This window comes from Erpetoichthys calabaricus, chromosome 2 (genome assembly GCF_900747795.2).
Source record: "Erpetoichthys calabaricus chromosome 2, fErpCal1.3, whole genome shotgun sequence".
Taxonomy (NCBI): domain Eukaryota; kingdom Metazoa; phylum Chordata; class Cladistia; order Polypteriformes; family Polypteridae; genus Erpetoichthys; species Erpetoichthys calabaricus.
Window position 1 is genome coordinate 288,837,866 of NC_041395.2, and position 18,651 is coordinate 288,856,516.

The window sequence follows — 18,651 nt, forward strand, 5'->3', positions numbered from 1 at the left end:
ATAATAAACCAACATGTGACGAATTGTATGTGACAATAGTTTCGAAAGACGGAGATATCAAAGACAGAATTGATATTCATGTTTATCCAAAAGCACAGCATAATTCATCACAAGCGGCAGATCCAGGAAATGACTAGTGTGTAGGACCCGCATGGGGGTTGCCGAGCAAAGTGAGCAGGGGGCAGAACCCCCTAGTGGTTACTAAAACTCAGCTTTGTCAAAATTCTACTAATTGCTCTGGGGTTCACTGAGAAATGAATAAAAATCTTAAATTTCAAAGGGGGTGTACCCATTTATGCTGAGTATCGCAGCTGCGGTCAGCGACCAAGTTACATGCTATAAAAGTTGAAGTATTTTGCATTATTTGGTTACTTCATCCAAGGGTCAGTTATAAACATTTTATCATGTCATGTCACATTTTTTAACCCACTTAATCAAGACTAGTTTGTCATGTCGTGGGGGACTGGAGTCTATCCAAGCTAGCATAGGGTGCAAGGCAGGAACAAATCCTGGCCAAAGTCCCAGTCCATCACAGGGCAAACACACATGTACCCACACACCAAACACACAAAGGACCAATTCACTATCAGCATTCACCTAAACTGCATGTCTTTGGTCAGTGGGAGGAAACCGGAGCATCCAGAGAAAACCCACACAGACATGGGGAGAACACGCAGGGAGGACCAAGAACATGTTCCCTGGCCTCCTTACTACTAGTTTACATACTGTAGATTACATTGAATGCTGCTTTTTAACAGCACCTTACAATCTCATGTAGTTAAAAACAAAGCACAAATGGGCTTATGGTGGCTCAACAGATCTCATAAACAGCAGATTTCAAATCAGTTGATGTGAAAATTGCATTGATTGATGTACTATTAATAGTTGTGGAAGTTTCTGTGACTAATTTTAGTTTTTTTTTTTTAAATAACAAAAGGGGTCCTGAAAAGATAAAAACAATAACCACCTAACAAATATTTACAGTAGTAAACACAATCCCTTCTTTCTGAATCTTAGTAACAATATCAAACCACTTAAGTTACCCAATAATTGCTAACTCATACTATATCAACAGTAAGGTGAAATTACCAAATGAAAAATAACTATAAAAAGAAAATGATACTAGCATATAATCATAATCATTATTACTCCATGAAAAAGGAAAAGCACCTAAATTAAGTTCCCCATCTTCCATCCAAAAATAAACTGTGGTTCCATTTCTAACCCCATGCTATCATCATATTATTTAGGGAGGCTGCACCTTTCCCATGTAATGAATTAGTGTAAACACTTTTAGCTGCAGGTTGATAATGTCCATTTTTTACAATAACAATGAGCAAATAATACAGCTGTGAGATAGTTTATACTGTAACATAAAAGACACACTGTTCACTCTATGCAACACTTACATAGTCTTTTCTCTTCAATTCATTTCTAAAATAACTAACAATAACAAAGGCTAAAACCACAATCACAAAAGAAAAATTCTAACAACCAAAACAAGCCAAATTAAATGGCTTAATGACAACTAGACTTACACATAAAGAAAAGAGAGAAGAACACAGTTTCAGAAACAACACCACTGCAATGGCAAGTTTATATAGCCTTTAACAACTGCCTTGTTATTATTTAAAATTGGTATAACAAAAGTGCTGAATTAATTAAACAAACACAATATCACCAAATGTACAAAACAAAAAACAGGGTGAAACCCTTGGGAAGCCATGACAATTGCTTACTTAAGATATATGTACAGTAATCCCTCGCTATATCGCGCTTCGCCTTTCGCGGCTTCACTCCATCGCGGATTTTATATGTAAGCATATTTAAATATATATCGCTGATTTTTTGCTGGTTCGCGGATTTCTGTGGACAATGGGTCTTTTAATTTCTGGTACATGCTTCCTCAGTTGGTTTGCCCAGTTGATTTCATACAAGGGACGCTATTGGTGGATGGCTGAGAAGCTACCCAACTTACTTTTCTCTCTCTCTCTTGCGCTGACTCTCTCTGATCCTGACGTAGGGGGTGTGAGCAGGGGGGCTGTTCGCACACCTAGACTATACGGACGCTCGTCTAAAAATGCTGAAAGATTATCTTCACGTTGCTACCTTCTGTGTGCAGCTGCTTCATGAAGCGACATGCTGCAAGGTGCTTCGCATACTTAAAAGCTCAAAGGGCACGTATTGATTTTTCTCTGTCTCTCTCTCTCTCTCTCTCTCTCCCTACTCCTGACGGAGGGGGTGTGAGCTGCCGCCTTCAACAGCTTTGTGCCGCGGTGCTTCGCATACTTAAAAGCCAAACAGCCCTATTGATTTGTTTGCTTCACTCCTTTGAAGAGGAAGATATGTTTGCATTCTTTTAATTGTGAGACGGAACTGTCATCTCTGTCTTGTCATGGAGCACAGTTTAAACTTTTGAAAAAGAGACAAATGTTTGTTTGCAGTGTTTGAATAACGTTCCTGTCTCTCTACAACCTCCTGTGTTTCTGCGCAAATCTGTGACCCAAGCATGACAATATAAAAATAACCATATAAACATATGGTTTCTACTTCGCGGATTTTCTTATTTCGCGGGTGGCTCTGGAACGCAACCCCCGCGATGGAGGAGGGATTACTGTAATGTAATGACAAAATGTTTGTTCTGATCTGAACAGAATTTGTTTCAAAAATACATGGATGAACGGAATACATTATCTTGTACTGCTCAAAGGCTTGAGGTTTTTAAACCCTACCGCCTCTCATCAAATTAACAAAATTACTTTGTTTTTCAAAACGAATATTTTCTGCTATAAAAAAAACTTCACTTTAATATGAAATTAGTTTAAATGATTGAAGTGAACATTACCTTTGCTATTTCATTTATATGGCTTAACCACCTCCAGCTCTGGTGGATTGGCCACGTTATCAGAATGATTTGAAAAACCCAGCCACAGGGGATGCACAAACCAGTGTGTCTCTTCGTGCCGGTCCCAAGCCCATATAAATGGGGAGGGTTACGTCAGGAAAGGCATCCGGTGTAAAATTTTGCCAAATCAATATGCGGACAACAATACAAATTTCCATACCGGATCGGTCGAGCCCCGGGTTAACAACGACCACCACCAGTACTGTTAGCCAACAGGGTGCTGGCGGAAATTGGACTACTGTTGGCCGAAGAAGAAAAAGAAGAAGGAGAAGAAGAGGGGGGAGACGTGTCCGGAAGCAGGAGGAGAGGAGGAAGGTAAAGAGAGTGGAACTGAGAATAGGAACTTTGAATGCTGGCAGTATGACTGGTAAGGGGAGAGAGTTAGCAGATATGATGGAGAGAAGGAAGGTTGATATATTGTGCGTGCAAGAGACTAAATGGAAGAGGAGTAAGGCCAGGTGGATCGGAGGTGGATTCAAATTGTTCTGTCATGGTGTTGGTAGGAGGAGAAATGGAGTAGGGGTTATTCTGAAGGAACAGTATGTCAAGAGTGTTTTGGATGTGAAAAGAGTGTCACACAGAGTAATGATTATGAAGTTGGAAATTGGAGGTGTGATGATGGAAATTGGAGGTGTGATGATGAATATTGTTAGTGCATATGCCCAGCAACTTGGGATGAGAAGATTTTTGGAGTGATTGTACCCAAAAGACAGAAAGTGGTGATTGGAGCAGATTTCAATGGACATGTTGGTGAAGGGAACAGAGGAGATGAAGAGGTGATGGGTAGATATGGTGTCAAGGAGAGGAATGAAGGAGGATCAGAGGGTCAGAGGATAGTGGATTTTGCCAAAAGGATGGACATGCCTGTGGTGAATACGTATTTTAAGAAGAGGGAGGAACATAGGGTTACGTACAAGAGTGGAGGAAGATGCACACAGGTAGATTATATCCTATGCAGAAGAGTCCATCTGAAAGAGATTGAAGACTGCAAAGTGGTGGCAGGGTAAAGTATAGTTAAGCAGCATAGGATGGTGGTCTGTAGGATGACGTTGGAGGTCAAGATGAGGAAGAGAGTGAGGGCAGAGCCAAGGATCAAATGGTGGATGTTGAAAAAGGAAGACTGCAAGGTTGAGTTTAGGGAGAAGGTGAGACAGGCACTGGGTGGTAGTGAAGAATTACCAGACAGTTGGGAAACTACAGCAGATGTAGTAAGGGTGACAGCAAGAAGGGTGCTTGGCGTGACATCTGGACAGAGGAAGGAGGAAAAGGAAACCTGGTGGTGGAATGGGGAAGTACAGGAGAGTATGCAAAGGAAGAGGATGGCAAAGAAGAACTGGGATAGTCAGAGAGATGCAGAAAGTAGACAAGAGTACAAGGACATGAGGCACAAGGTGAAGAGAGAGGTAGTGAAGGCTAAAGAAAAGGCATATGATGAGTTGTATGAGAGGTTGGACACTAAGGAGGGAGAAAAGGACCTGTACCGATTGGCTAGACAGAGGGACCAAGCTGGGAAAGACATGCAGCAGGCTAGGGTAATAAAGGATAAAGATGGAAACGTACTCATAAGCGAAGAGAGTGTGTTGAGCAGATGGAAAGAGTACTTTGGGAGGTTGATGAATGAAGGGAACGAGAGAGAGAAGAGGTTGGATGATGTGGAGATAGTGAATCAGGAAGTGCAACGGATTAGCAAGGAGGAAGTAAGGACAGCTATGAAGAGGATGAAGAATGGAAAAGCCGTTGAACCAGATGACATACCTGTGGCAGCATGGAGGTGTTTAGGAGAGATGGCAGTGGAGTTTTCAACCAGATTGTTTAATGGAATCTTGGAAAGTGAGAGAATGCATGAGGAGTGGAGAAGTAGTGTACTGGTGCCGATATTTAAGAATAATGGGGCTGTGCAGGACTGTAATAACTACAGGGGGATAAAATTGATGAGCCACAGCATGAAGTTATGGGAAAGAGTAGTGGAAGCTAGGTTAAGAAGTGAGGTGATGATTAGTGAGCAGCAGTATGGTTTCATGCCAAGAAAGAGCACCATAGATGCAAAGTTTTCTCTGAGGGTGTTGATGGAGAAGTTTAGAGAAGGCCAGAAGGAGTTGCACTGCGTATTTGTGTACCTGGAGAAAGCATATGACAGGGTGCCTCGAGAGGAGTTGTGGTATTGTATGAGGAAGTCGGGTGTGGCAGAGAAGTATGTAAGAGTTGTACAGCATATGTACGAAGGGAAGTGTGACCGTGGTGAGGTCTGCAGTAGGAGTGACAGATGCATTCATGGTGGAGGTGGGATTACATCAGGGATTGGCTCTGAGCCCTTTCTTATTTGCAATGGTGATGGACAGGTTGACAGAGGAGATTAGACATCAGTCCCCGTGGACTATGATGTTTGCTAATGACATTGTGATCTGTAGCGATAGTAGGGAGCAGCTTGAGTAGACCCTGGAGAGGTGGAGACATGCTCTAGAGAGGAGAGAAATGAAGGGAATGGAGGTCAGTGGGAACAAGACAAAATACATGTGTGTAAATGAGAGGGAGGTCAGTGGAATGGTGAAGATGCAAGGAGTAGATTTGGCAAAGGTGGATGAGTTTAAATACTTGGGATCAACAGTACAGAGTAATGGGGATTGTGGAAGAGAGGTGAAAAAGAAAGTGCAGACAGGGTGGAATGGGTGGAGAAGAGTGTCAAGAGTGATTTGTGACAGACGGATACCAGCAAGGGAAGGTCTACAGGACAGTAGTGAGACCAGCTATGTTACATGGGTTGGAGACGGTGGCACTGACCAGAAAGCAGGAGACAGAGCTGGAGGTGGCAGAGTTAAAGATGCTAAGATTTGCATTGGGTGTGACAAGGATGGATAGGATTAGAAATGAGTACATTAGAGGGTCAGCTCAAGTTGGGCGATTGGGAGACAAAGTCAGAGAGGCAAGATTGCGCTGGTTTGACATGTGCAGAGGAGAGATGCTGAGTACACTGGGAGAAGGATGCTAAGGATAGAGCTGCCAGGCAAGAGAAAAAGAGGAAGGCCTAAGAGAAGGTTTACGGATGTGGTGAGAAAGGATATGCAGGTGATGGCTATAACAGAACAGGAGGCAGAGGACAGAAAGATATGGAAGAAGATGACCCGCTTTGGCGACCCCTAACGGGAGCAGCCGAAAGATGAAGAAGAAGAAGAAGATCAGAATGATTTGAAACCTCTGAAATTTGTGGAGCTGCTGAGGGGCAGAAAACCGCGAGGAAGACCTATGAAGAGGTACAAAGATCATCTGAAGGCGAATCCTGTCTCCTGTGACATCCACTCCAGAGACATGGAATGCGTAGGAAAGGATCACATGGGCTGGAGCTGAATCCTTGAGGATGGGTGCAAAACCCTTGAGAACAAGAGCGTAGAACTTGAGGAAATGCGGAGGCAAAGAGGAAAGAAAGTATTGCTAATATAGCAGATGGAGCAGTAACCAGAACCCTCAATGCTCTAGGAAGTTTCACTCAGATCTTGGACTTCACAGATTAAAATAATATAAAAATTTTAAAAGGATCATTAGTCCACCTCTCAAATCGAGAAAGGCCAACAATGTATCAACATATTTTTAGAACAGATAGTTTAGCTTGAAAAGTTTTGCTGTTAAGGGTATACTCTACCAAAATATTATATTTTCTTTATTTGTTACTTACCCCATGTACTTTGTAGTGGTGGCTGAAAAAAATGAATCTCATGTTTTTATGTAGAATAGAGAGAAAAACATTTATGATGTAACATAAGGGAGTGGTTTCCAGTGCTGCACAACAGCAAATGATGTGAAAAATGTCCATTTTACATAATCCCCATGTCTGTTATCCAGTCACTTACTTAAAATGTACAAAACAAATACTTTCTGTACTAAAACATTGTTAAATAGTTCTGGAATTATCAGCTTGCAATTAACCGCTACGCACTGGTTGAGAAGCATTTATCTTACATCATGCTTAAACTCTTTCTTACACAGCCCCGAACCACTTCTGAATAATAATGAAATTATTTTCAAAGATTTCACAGGAGGTTGATAAACTTACCTGTAGGAAATTTGTTAGGTTGGACCATGGCAAGAAAAGAATGGGTCATCTGGGTAAGGGCTACATTATCTGCACTTGGACTTGAGATGTATTTTGGCTCATTAAAACCCATTAAGATTAAGGAATCACTGGGACAACTGTTAGCAGCATCACCAAGACAAGAAAAAAACAGAAGAACTGCCGTAATTGGGATACTCCAATCCATCATCTTAATATGATGTTATATGATGATAATGTTGAACACGTTTTCACAGTAAAGCATCCAAGCAGAAAGACCTTCATTAAAGCTGTCCTCTTTTTGAATTACTTCTGAAAAAAATCAAAACAGAAAGATAAATGAAAGTTTATATAATGTATAAACTCTATCCAAATAAGAACAAAGAATGTCAAAGTTGTTTGATAATAGATAAGATGTCAGTTGTTTAACAAAAAGTGAACATAAGTAAAAATTAAGTGTAAATATTACAAAAGTAAGCCAGGAATAGTTTATCCAAAATGTTCTACATTATCTAAAGTCACAGAACATTACAGCATAGCATAACATTACCAAATCCACTTAGTCCAATTGACAGATATATGGGGGCCACCACTGGGAGTAAGGCAGGAAGCAAGCTGCTACTCAAGCAAACACCCACCCTAACACAGAACCAATTTATAAAAGTCCATTAACCTTTAATGCATACGTCTTTGGTGATTTTTCATTTTCCTTCTGCACCATCTTATTATTATTTTCTTTTTTTATGATCATGAACCATGTTAAGACCAGAGGTGTGTGGCACATGACATCACCAAGTCAAAGATGTAAATGCCAGTGTTGTACACTTTCTGGTTGTCTAAGGCTTCAACCTTAAGGCCATATTTGGAAATTTAAAATCCCAAAATGTAGGGTTGTATCAGAAATCAAAAGCATTAAAACAAAATGTCAAAAATAACAAAAAGATCAATTTCCTTGTTTGGTTTCAGACGCATATGGTTTCACATTTGACAAAATATTACATTTAGCCATAGAGGTTTGGACATTTAACACTAGAATTACCAGAGCCTATGAAAAAACTCGTAGATCCATCCCACCTTAAATCGCTTCGCACCTCTCCATCAGCGTCTTTTGTCCTGTAAATGTGTCGATAAGCAGCAAGCAGCCTGCTATCACATCCCCCACCGCCGCACAGTTTTCTCAGCTCAAGTCTGTTTGCCTGCGTGTCAGTTGCTTGGAGTTGTGTAGAGTGAGAAGTCAATCAAAATGACACCTTTTATAAATACTATATTGTTATTTGGAACACATGCATTTCATGTGTGTTCCGTGTCTACAACAATCTATGTACAGTAAACACATCGTTAAAACAGAAACGTTTTTCATGTTTTAGTAATAATTGACAAAATGTAGACATGAAGTGAATAATGTGTTAAGTCCACATATAAACACTAGCATGGAGAGTCTATAGCTGCAAGTGGAAGCTGCTGTCGCTGTACTTTGCATACAAGAGCCAGATCGAATGTTATTTACTTATTTACCTTTATTTATTTACTTACTTCCTACTGCGTAAAGTCACAAGTAGACTGCAGAGCTTCCCGTGTACATATACAAAGTACAGCAATGGCAAAAGTGCGACGTGCATTCTTGCTCCGATGTAGAACCGTCATCATGATCTGAGTTCACCACTGTTATAGCGCGTCTTATGTGAAAACAGCAGTGTCAGATGTGGGGGCCGGGGGTGGGATTGTGAACGCAACTGAGAGAATAAAACTGAATTAAAAAAAAAAAAATCAAAGCTAACCTTTACAAGTATCATACATTTACACCGGCTGTTACAGACTGAAATCAAATGTATGTTTTTATTCTAAAATAGTAAGAATAAGAGCAGCTCACTTCTCAAAACGGACTCGTCCGGGATCGAACCCGTGAAGTTTTGATTACCAGTCAACAGTTGATACTGTTGCACCACCGAAGTAGTCGTAACAAAAGCGTGTCAATGTCGCACCCTAACGTGGGTTCTTTTTCTGCAGTTATATTCTTGAATAGAAGCGCATTTGTTCCGTTATATTTGTACCTTTTGTGAAAGTGTTTATTTGATATTTAAATAACAATATAGTATTTATAAAAGGTGTCGTTTTGCTTGACTTCTCACTCTATACAACTCCAAGCAACTCACACGCAGGCGAACAGACTTGAGCTGAGAAAACTGTGTGGCGGTGGGGGATGTGAAAGCAGGCTGCTTGCTGCTTATCGACACATTTACAGGACAAAAGACGCTGATGGAGAGGTGCGAAGCGATTTAAGGTGGGACGGATCTACGTGTTTTTTCATAGGCTCTGGTAATTCTAGTGTTAATTGGGTATTAATGGGTATAGGGCTAATGAAAAAAAAAACTAATAGCGGTCCCTTATTTCATAGGGGAAAGTGGGGAATTGATTCTTGAAGTTATGATGTGTTTGACTTACATTATCTGGGAAAGGGAAAAGTGGGTTTTAATACTGAATCTTATTCCAAGAAGTCTTTGTCTGTTCCACTGATTGTTTCAGGGAATGATGACTACTTTTTAAGTGCTAATTTACAGGAAATGTTAAATGTTGTTGAGGCTCCATTCACAAAAAAAACATGGGTTAGGTTGATTAATTGCAATCCAATTGGTGTTGGAATTTTTGAAGATATTGCCCCAGTGATTAATGTACAAATAAGAGCAGAAACTGTATTGTAACCTATATTGTTTTAAAGGAGTACTATCACCAGACCATACAGTGCAATTATAAAGACATATTGCCAATGGACTATTATAAAGTTATCAATAAATAAACATCATTGATTCATTGCCTTTTCCTCCACTTCCTAAAGACAAATTCAATCCCTTAACCAGACCAAACGGCAAGACTATAAAATGTTGTATACCGAAAAATTTAGAGAACGAATTAATTGCTGTCTAACAATCCGATCATGATGCCTTTTTTCTTTGTCGAGAAGAAAGACAGGGATCTTGACCATAAGTACTGATTACAGGTAGTTGAATAAAGTAAACATAAAAAATAACTGTCCAATTCCCATTATCTCTTTTCTGCTTAATCAGGTTATGGGATTCAACTATATTTATAAAGTTAAATTGGCAACTAGCTGTGCTACCCATCTAGGATTCAGCATTAATGATGGATCCTGCTAAAATAAGAGACAGTTTAAACTGGAATCCATGGAGACACATGAGGAGTAGAAAAGGCATAGGAGGCATAATCAGCAAGTCACCTTCAAAGGTGGGAAGTTTAAAAGCAGACAGGTGGTGAGAAAGGTGCTTCGAAAATAATGACTGAGTTTCAGAAGCAGTCTTTATAAGAATATGCTTGAGAGAGGCAGTGAAGAGACATTTAGATACACGTGGATACAGAAGATAAACACTGAAAATATATGTAAGATTAAGAGATAGGAAATATTGTTAAATTATTTGTGTCAACGTCAGAAGACCAATTCACATTGGCAACATTATTGCTTGATTCAAGCAATGGTTCATTTTTAGTTTGTTCTGAACCTGGCTTAGCAGTTTTTTGCTTGCACATCATTGTGTTACTGGTTGAAGGTGCAGCCCTACTCATTAATGTAAATAAGTTACCATAGTTACCATAAAGTAGATGAAGGCATATAAATATTCATGATTTTTTTGCCACATGAAGTTATTTCATCCACTATATGGCAGCAGAATACTGTCCTGAGAATTACTTGGACTTAACACTGTAATGCAGGTCTTTACATGACACCCCATGTCTGACTCAGTATATAATCTCAATAATATAGATTCCGCATCCAAGTCAAACTCAAGAGTTAATGCTAAGGAAGTTAAGGAATTGGTTTGTTTTGATGGTTTCCCATCTCTAATTGTTTCTAATAGATGTCCTCAATTTGTGGCATGCTTTTGTAAAAAGATGGGTTGTTCACCCAGAAAAGTAAAAGTTTTTTTTCTTTTATAAATGATTTCACCCCGGAGCCAACAACCAAATAGGAAGAGACCTCGAAGAGTTTTTATGATGTACTACTGAGTCTCATCACTCTATTTTGTGTGTTGCTTACAATGGAATTTGCTTGTAATGTAACTTACCAAACCTCCCTTAAAAGGTCCCATTTGAATGCCTCTATTCATATTAACTAGTGATTCTCTAGTTGATAGGCTGCCAATTTAAAATGGCATATTTTCACTTCAAATGACACAATCACTTATCAATAAATTGTCTGATCTCAAAAAATGATTTTTACTATCTGGTTTTCTAAGCTGTATTGCTATCTAGTTGTAGTGCTAAGACTTAGACTACCATATATACTCGTGGATAAGTTCTCCCGCAGATAAGTTGGTACTTGATTTTATCGTATAATTGGTGGTATTTTATAATGTCGGTCATATAAGTCGAATGCGGAAAACTCACACTACTGGTCCAAGAGATTATGATATGCTAACACCCACCTGAGAAAGTAAAATCAATAAATTGTCTGATCTCAAAAAATGACTTTTACTATCTGGTTTTCTAAGTTCTATTGCTATCTAGTTGTAGTGCTAAGACTTGTCGGTTGTATAAGTTGAATTCGGAAAACTCACGCTATTGGTCCAAGAGATTATGATATGCTAACGCCCACCTGAGAGAGTAACCAAGGAGCACACTGCCTTTTTTTTCTATGTGGGCGCGGCAATGCGCTGTATCAGCGCGTGCTCCTAACTTTTCTCTCTCTCTATCTCTCTCTCTATTGTGCCTACATGACCACACAGTAATACCCAAACTATTCCAAACCAATGTTTGCACTGATTTGTGTTTTTTGTACTTCACACCCTTATACACCTTTATCGTAACAGGATCCCTTATCTAAGATGGAGTGTTCGATCAGAAGAAAATATGAAGCTGGTTTTAAATTAAACTCTGTTGAAGTAGCGAAAGAAATTGGCAACTGCGCTGCTGAAACTAAATTCAATGTGCCTAAGAAAATGATTCAAGATTGGAGGAGGCAAGAAAAAAATTTAACTGTCGCATTTTTAAACGGGCGTATAATTCGGAGTCTGATTTTATGATCGATTTTTCAGGTTTCAAGACCCGACTTATACGTGAGTATATACGGTAAGTAACGGTAAGTATTATGGTAGCTGAGGAAGTGTGTTGGTTTTCTGACAGAACTTCCTGTAAACAGAGAACTGCCAGGCAGACTTTGGAAGACAGAGAAGACCAGAGTATTTATTTTTCATTAAAGAAAATAGAATAATACATTGTAGCAGAGAGATTTTTTCGACTAAATCATTTAATTTCCAAATCAATGTCTGAAAGTGATATTGAAACAGAAAAAATTATATATGTTTTCTATTTTTTTTTCTTTTTTTAACTAAATGGTACAGTTAAAACAGCAGAGAAAACATCTTAGTTGCTTAGCTGCTCACATGTGTTCAGTCAAAACATTAATGCAAAGGATGCAACAAGTGGTGCTATTCTTACAAATGAGCTTTTCCAAAGAAGGCTTCAACATTATGTCAGTTGTGAAGAACTTGCTAATATATTAAAGATCAGATGTTGAACAAACTAAGGTAAAATGCAAAGTTGTAAAAAGAGGGAGGTTGAAGGGCTATCAAAGCGTATATGATGAAAGGACTCCTCTATAGAGGTGTCACTCCAGAGGCCTGTAGTTAAAGTAGAGGAAAGAACCTGACTGGTGTGCCTGCAAGCTAAGCTGTCTGTTTGGTAACAAAACAAAAAACAAAGAAAATAAAACTGATCTTTGGTAGTAGCAGAAGGTGTGTTTAAAATGAGTGAGGCTGCATAAAAAAGAAAAAGTTGTAAGGAAAAGTGCGGAGTTTAAGGAAAGTTGACTAAGTGCTGTGAAAGGAATGTGGAGGCCACAGAGAAGGAAAACAAAGGCTGCAAGTGTAAAAACAAACTACAATAAATGTACAAAAAAGTCTGCATAGAAACTAGTTTTCTTATTTTGCGCCTTCTCTCATTCACAATAAAGTGTATGTTTTTGTATTTCTAGAAAGAATGCAGTTTTTTCTCAAGAATGATTGAAAATGATTTCTATGTTGAAATATCCAAACAAATCATGAATCACCAATACATTTTTAGTGAGAGGTCAATCAAAATGACACCTTTTATATGGCTAACTAAAAAGATTTCACTATGCAAGATTACAATTACAGATGCTTACATCTTCCCTGAAGAAGGGGCCTGAATTGCCTTGAAAGCTTGCATATTATAATCTTTTTAGTTAGCCAATAAAAGATGTCATTTTGCTTGACTTCTCATTACATTCATAATGGCTAACACGGTACAACACCATAGGACTACAATACATTTTTAAAAAGCAAGGTTTTACTTTTTTGCCATATTGCCCAGCCCTATAATACACCAAGAAAAAAGAATTTGTGCAGTCATTCCCGTCCATGGAATGGAATGGCACACATATAGATGTCCATTTAAACCTCAAGTGGAAGAAAAGACAGGTGTATCTTCAGAAGAAATTAAAAGAGAGGTGGAGATCAGATTTTTTTTATATGTCCTTTAATTAAAATGGACACTCTTTGACAGAGTGTGGACAGTGAGCAGGCTTGCATTTAGTGCAGCCGCTCACATTTGTTAATAGAAAAAATTATGGCTAAAGATGAAATTGCTCTTGTTGCTTATTAAAGATTGCACTTGTTAGCTTAATAGCCAAATTTGTCTATTTTATTTGTAATCTTATTAAGCATGTTAGCCTTGTATCTTTTTGATAAACATTTTATTACAATTGAGGCGTTTAATTATGACAAGTACTTAATTTTCTTTAATGCCACATTATATATAAATATGTAAATTTTAACCCACTTAGTCCTGAACAGTCTAGCACTAGTCCATCGCAGGGCAAACACACACACACACACACACCAAACGTTAGGGCCAATTTAGTAACGCTAATCCACCTAACCTGCATGTCTTTGGACTGTGGAAGGAAATCAAAGCACTTGGGCGAAACCTACACAGACACAGTGTTATAATAAGTTTGTTATAATATTAAGATTAATGTCACTGTCTCTGTTCAGACACTTTAAAATGTATTTTTCATTCCTTTTCTGTGTACATGCAGAGCTGAGCCAGATTTAGCATAAAGAGTGTCAGCATTCAGAATTGTTGGGCCAAGCATAGAATAAGATAGACAGGGACAGCTGGAGGAATGTGTCGTCAGCCTGAAGAGAACTGTGTGCTATTTGTACCTGCTGTCTGATGTCAGAACAAAATCTTCTTTCCTTGTTTGGAATTGGACTATGTGCCATATGGGGGCTTGCACGTGGAGAAAGCAGTATAAAACAGCTTGGAGAATTGCCAAACGTTGGGAAACCTGACGGACAGAAAGACTACGTCAAATTGGTCCTGAAAATCCTTCTTCGCCGCGACGATGACTGCATACTCTACACGCAAGGCCCCCACCCATGGACTGAGTACTGCTGTTTGTTTCCTCCGTCTGATATGCAGCGTAAGCCGATATTAAACAAAGCTAAGTTTATTCTTTTCTCTTATGTGATTTGTCACCGCCATATCACTAAGGGAGGGATACCACCTCTTTAATTTATAATTAATTAAATTCAGGTTAATTAAGACGCCGCAATTGAGACGAACATATTTCCGAGGAGCTAAAGCCTCCAATTGGACAACATTCTGGCGCTGCGAGTAGGATTGTGGCTATATTAATAAACCATATATTTATGATGTATAATATAATTAAACAATATGCTTCGAATAATGTCGGTGTTGAGGGTCTCGGTCAGGTATCAAGGATACCGGGTTGGTCACGCGCACAGTCTTGGACACCCGTGGCCGAGTTATTTAATACATATACTGCCCCAATTGCGTGGCCCAAGCTAGAAGGAGAAGTTAATCCTTCAAATGTCCAAAAGGCGGTTTTGGCACTCAGGCCAGGATGAAGGGGTAAAAAGGAACAAATACCCGCCAGTGAATTAGGATGGCTTTTATTAACCGCAGTACGCGAGTTAGGCCATAAAGTTCAAAGTATGGTCACGGAATGTGGAACTTAAACAAGAAATAGAAAATCTACAAGAAAAGCAAAGTATCTCTCGAGAATGCATGGAAAATGCCACGTCCTGTGCGGACAAATGGGAGAATAAATACACTGCTTTAGCCATACGTTTGGTGCATGCTAGAAGATGGAAACAAGGGAAAAACCATCCCGTTTCCTCTTTTAAAATATGAGTCATAATGCAAGGCGATTGGAACCCAGAAACATGGGATGGCACTGTATATAACTCAGACAGTGAAGATGATGTTTGGGGGGAAGACGGCATGGAATCAGAAGAGATAAATTATAGAAATAACAATTTTGACATGATAAATGCAAAACCGGTCGTTCAAAATAAAGCAAAAGGGCAACCAGGCGGACAGCACAGGATAACGTGAACCGTACGAGATTTTAAACAAGCAGAGTTTCTGGAAATTAGTAAAAAGTATAGGCAGAGACCAGGCGAGAGCTTGATGCAGTGGATATTACGTATGTGGGATGAAGGTGGTGATAGTTGTCAGTTGACGGATGCAGAGATTAAACATTAAACATCGTACATTAAGGAATGTGTTACGAGGGGTACTGAATCAAGCAATTGTATCGATAGTGGAATGGGTAGTAAATGCAGTAAGACACATATATCCAGATGCTACAGACTCGGAAGAAATTGATAGATCATGGCGTACAGCTTCTGAAGCAATTCAGCAGCTGCGACAAATGGGTGTGCAATCAGCTATTTATAAAGCCACACCTGGAGTTGCATTTGCTGGCCCTGATAATGACGCATTCACTGCTGGAATGGGTAGCCGTCTAATAAAAAACGCACCAAATCATTTAAAAGGGGCTTTATTATCTATGCTTGCCGGAGTTAATCAGCAGACAGTATGGGATGTGGCTGCATTATTGGGTCAGTTAGATGTATTGGGCACTACGGTATCGGCATCTACTGGGCATAGACCAGTCAGAGCCATAGAAGGATATGATAGAATAAATGTAGCCCATGGAAGGATAGTTTGTGATCTGCTACAAGCAGGGATAAATAAAAAGGACATAGATGGCAAACAAACTGCAGAACTTTTTCGGAGATGGCAAGCTCTGAGAAAGCCTAAAAGTGAAGAGAGCTGAATTACTCCAACCGCACCGCCTAGTGAGGAGGAAAAGAAATACTCCGAACAAAAACCAAAATGATATCTTAACTTTTCAAAAGGGTGGCGCACACCCCGACCAACATATTGAGGGGATGGCAGGTCTCCTGTAGGCGGGGATGTACGGCTCATTCATACAGGAGACCGACGCCCGTACGTGCCGCTAACAATTTACTGGGGTAAAGGAAGAAAACCACATCAGGTTAGGCACTTATGGACACTGGGGCAGAAGTAACTAATTCACGGGAATTCACATAACTTTTCAGGACCAATTGTATATGTAAACGGATACGGGGGCTCAGATATACAGGCGAAACTAATCACAGTACACTTAGCAATAGGAAAGTCACCCTCTTTTAAAGCTAATGTGCTAATTTCAGAATTGCCTGAATATATTCTGGGGATAGATATTCTTCAGGAAAATCATTACAAACAAAATGGGGAACATTTTCTTTTGGGATTCGTAATTTAATGTGTAGAGTAGTTAAAGTAATAGTAAGAGGAAAGGCAAAATGACCCCTTTAGAAATTCCAGTACCTGACACACCTGCAAATTTAAAACTATCGTTTGCCAGGAGGTTTAATTTAATTTCAAACTCAGCTTAATACATTAACTAACAAAAGAATGTAAAGGTAAACCTGTATACTGCAGCTCCGCTGCTGTCCCTTTCACAACAGCACCACTAAGCACTGTGTGTACCATGTTCAACAGTAAGCAGCTCATGTGAATTAATTGTATTAGCCTCTGGTTAAAAAAAAAAAAACATTCAAATATTGTATTCAGAAAAGTACTTAGTTACATAGTACTCCTGCTAGATTTGAAAAACCAAAGGCTCTGAAAATTTCACAGATGAAGCCAGGTAACACAGCTCACTTCGCTCACCAACCCCCGTGTTTGGTTTTCCGGATACACACTTTTAAGATTTTTTTTTCTTGTTGCTATTTTGTTAGTTTCACTTTTATTTCAGAACTTATGTAAAAACAATATTGGGAATCTTTCGAGTCCCAACAGGCTGAATCTTTTAAATGAGGTCAGTGAGACATGCATTTAATAACTTTGTACCATAATTCAGGATAGGTTTCTCTGTTTGGAATTTCAGCACAAAGTGATCTACATCATCAGCAGTTAATAATTTTTTTGCAAAGTAGCCAATAAATGCATGTGAGGTAAAACACGTTTTTAAAACTCTCTGACTTAAACTTCAAAGCCTTACAATATTTATATACTTCTGACATATCATCTGTGTCCATATATTCGATTTCTATTCGCCTTTTAGTTATTTGTCCGAGTAATAATTTCTCTTTTTTTGTGCTAATGAGATGTTTACTTTCTTTTTTTGACACTGTCGTTTGTTTCTGCTTTCATATTCTTTTATTTCTGACCTCGCTTTGTCCTGCTTTTTTTTCAATGACACCTGGTCCGTCGTGATTATTTTCCCTTTTTCGAGTATTAATTTCCATTTGTTTGCGCTACTGCGATCATTAATTTCTTTTTTTATACTTCCTAATTTTCCTACTTTCATATTCTTTAACTTTCTCCACATTTGTATCGCGCATATTTTTTTTTTTGAGCATTTCAAATTCCACTGCTTCCATAATCTGCTCTGTATGTGTATAGCACCAACGTTTGTGAACGTGTTTATGAAGTTCTACTTTGTCTTTTACTCTGTCTTTTAATTCTGAGCCTGATTGGAAGTACTTTGTTTCAATTCCACTTGTTGCGGGCTGATTACTTTCCTTATTTTCTGAATTTGCACCTAGATTATTTTTTCTTTTTTGCTCTTTTTTCTCTCCAACGCTTTTGAGTCTCTTTTCTGCGCGCTGCTTTCTTCTTCGCTGAGTTGTTGACGTTTCATTTATAACGTATTCTCCTTATACGCTTTATATGCGCTGAGACCCTGGATCTGTGTGTGCTCAAATCCTTCACAAGACTGAATGTTTTGCTGCCCCATTGTCTTATTTGATATTGATTGTAAGTAGGGCGTGTCTTGCAAGAATCTCATGTTCTACGTCATCGCGAGACGGTCCTGGGTCAATCTCTTGGCACAATGTCTCATGTTTAAGGTCCTCGCTTGTCTTTTAACTGTCTTCCATGATCTTAACGTGAAGATCATGTCTCAATGCCCTACTGTTTCTCTCTAGGATATTTTTTTATAATAGATATATAAATATATAAATATATATATATATATATGTATATGTGTATATATATATATATGTATATGTGTATATACAGTATATACAGTGCATCCAGAAAGTATTCACAGTGCGTCATTTTTTCCACATTTTGTTATGTTACAGCCTTATTCCAAAATGGATTAAATTCATTTTTTTCCTCAGAATTCTACACACAACACCCCATAATGACAATGTGAAAAAAGTTTACTTGAGATTTTTGCAAATTTATTAAAAATAAAAAATTTGAGAAAGCACATGTACATAAGTATTCACAGCCTTTGCCATGAAGCTCAAAATTGAGCTCGGGTGCATCCTGTTTCCCCTGATCATCCTTGAGATGTTTCTGCAGCTTAATTGGAGTCCACTTGTGGTAAATTCAGTCGATT

At 38.8% G+C, this 18,651-nt stretch overlaps 1 protein-coding gene across 1 annotated transcript in view; it reads right to left on the minus strand.

Annotated features, from left to right (window-relative positions):
* prom2 (prominin 2) overlaps nucleotides 1–18,651 on the minus strand; it is a 170,540-nt gene that overhangs the window by 133,618 nt on the left and 18,271 nt on the right. Inside the window, exon 2 of the mRNA XM_028795719.2 lies at nucleotides 6,951–7,259. Coding sequence (XP_028651552.2) covers nucleotides 6,951–7,158 — 208 coding nt within the window. The 5' untranslated portion in view covers nucleotides 7,159–7,259. The remainder of the gene's footprint in view (nucleotides 1–6,950; nucleotides 7,260–18,651) is intronic.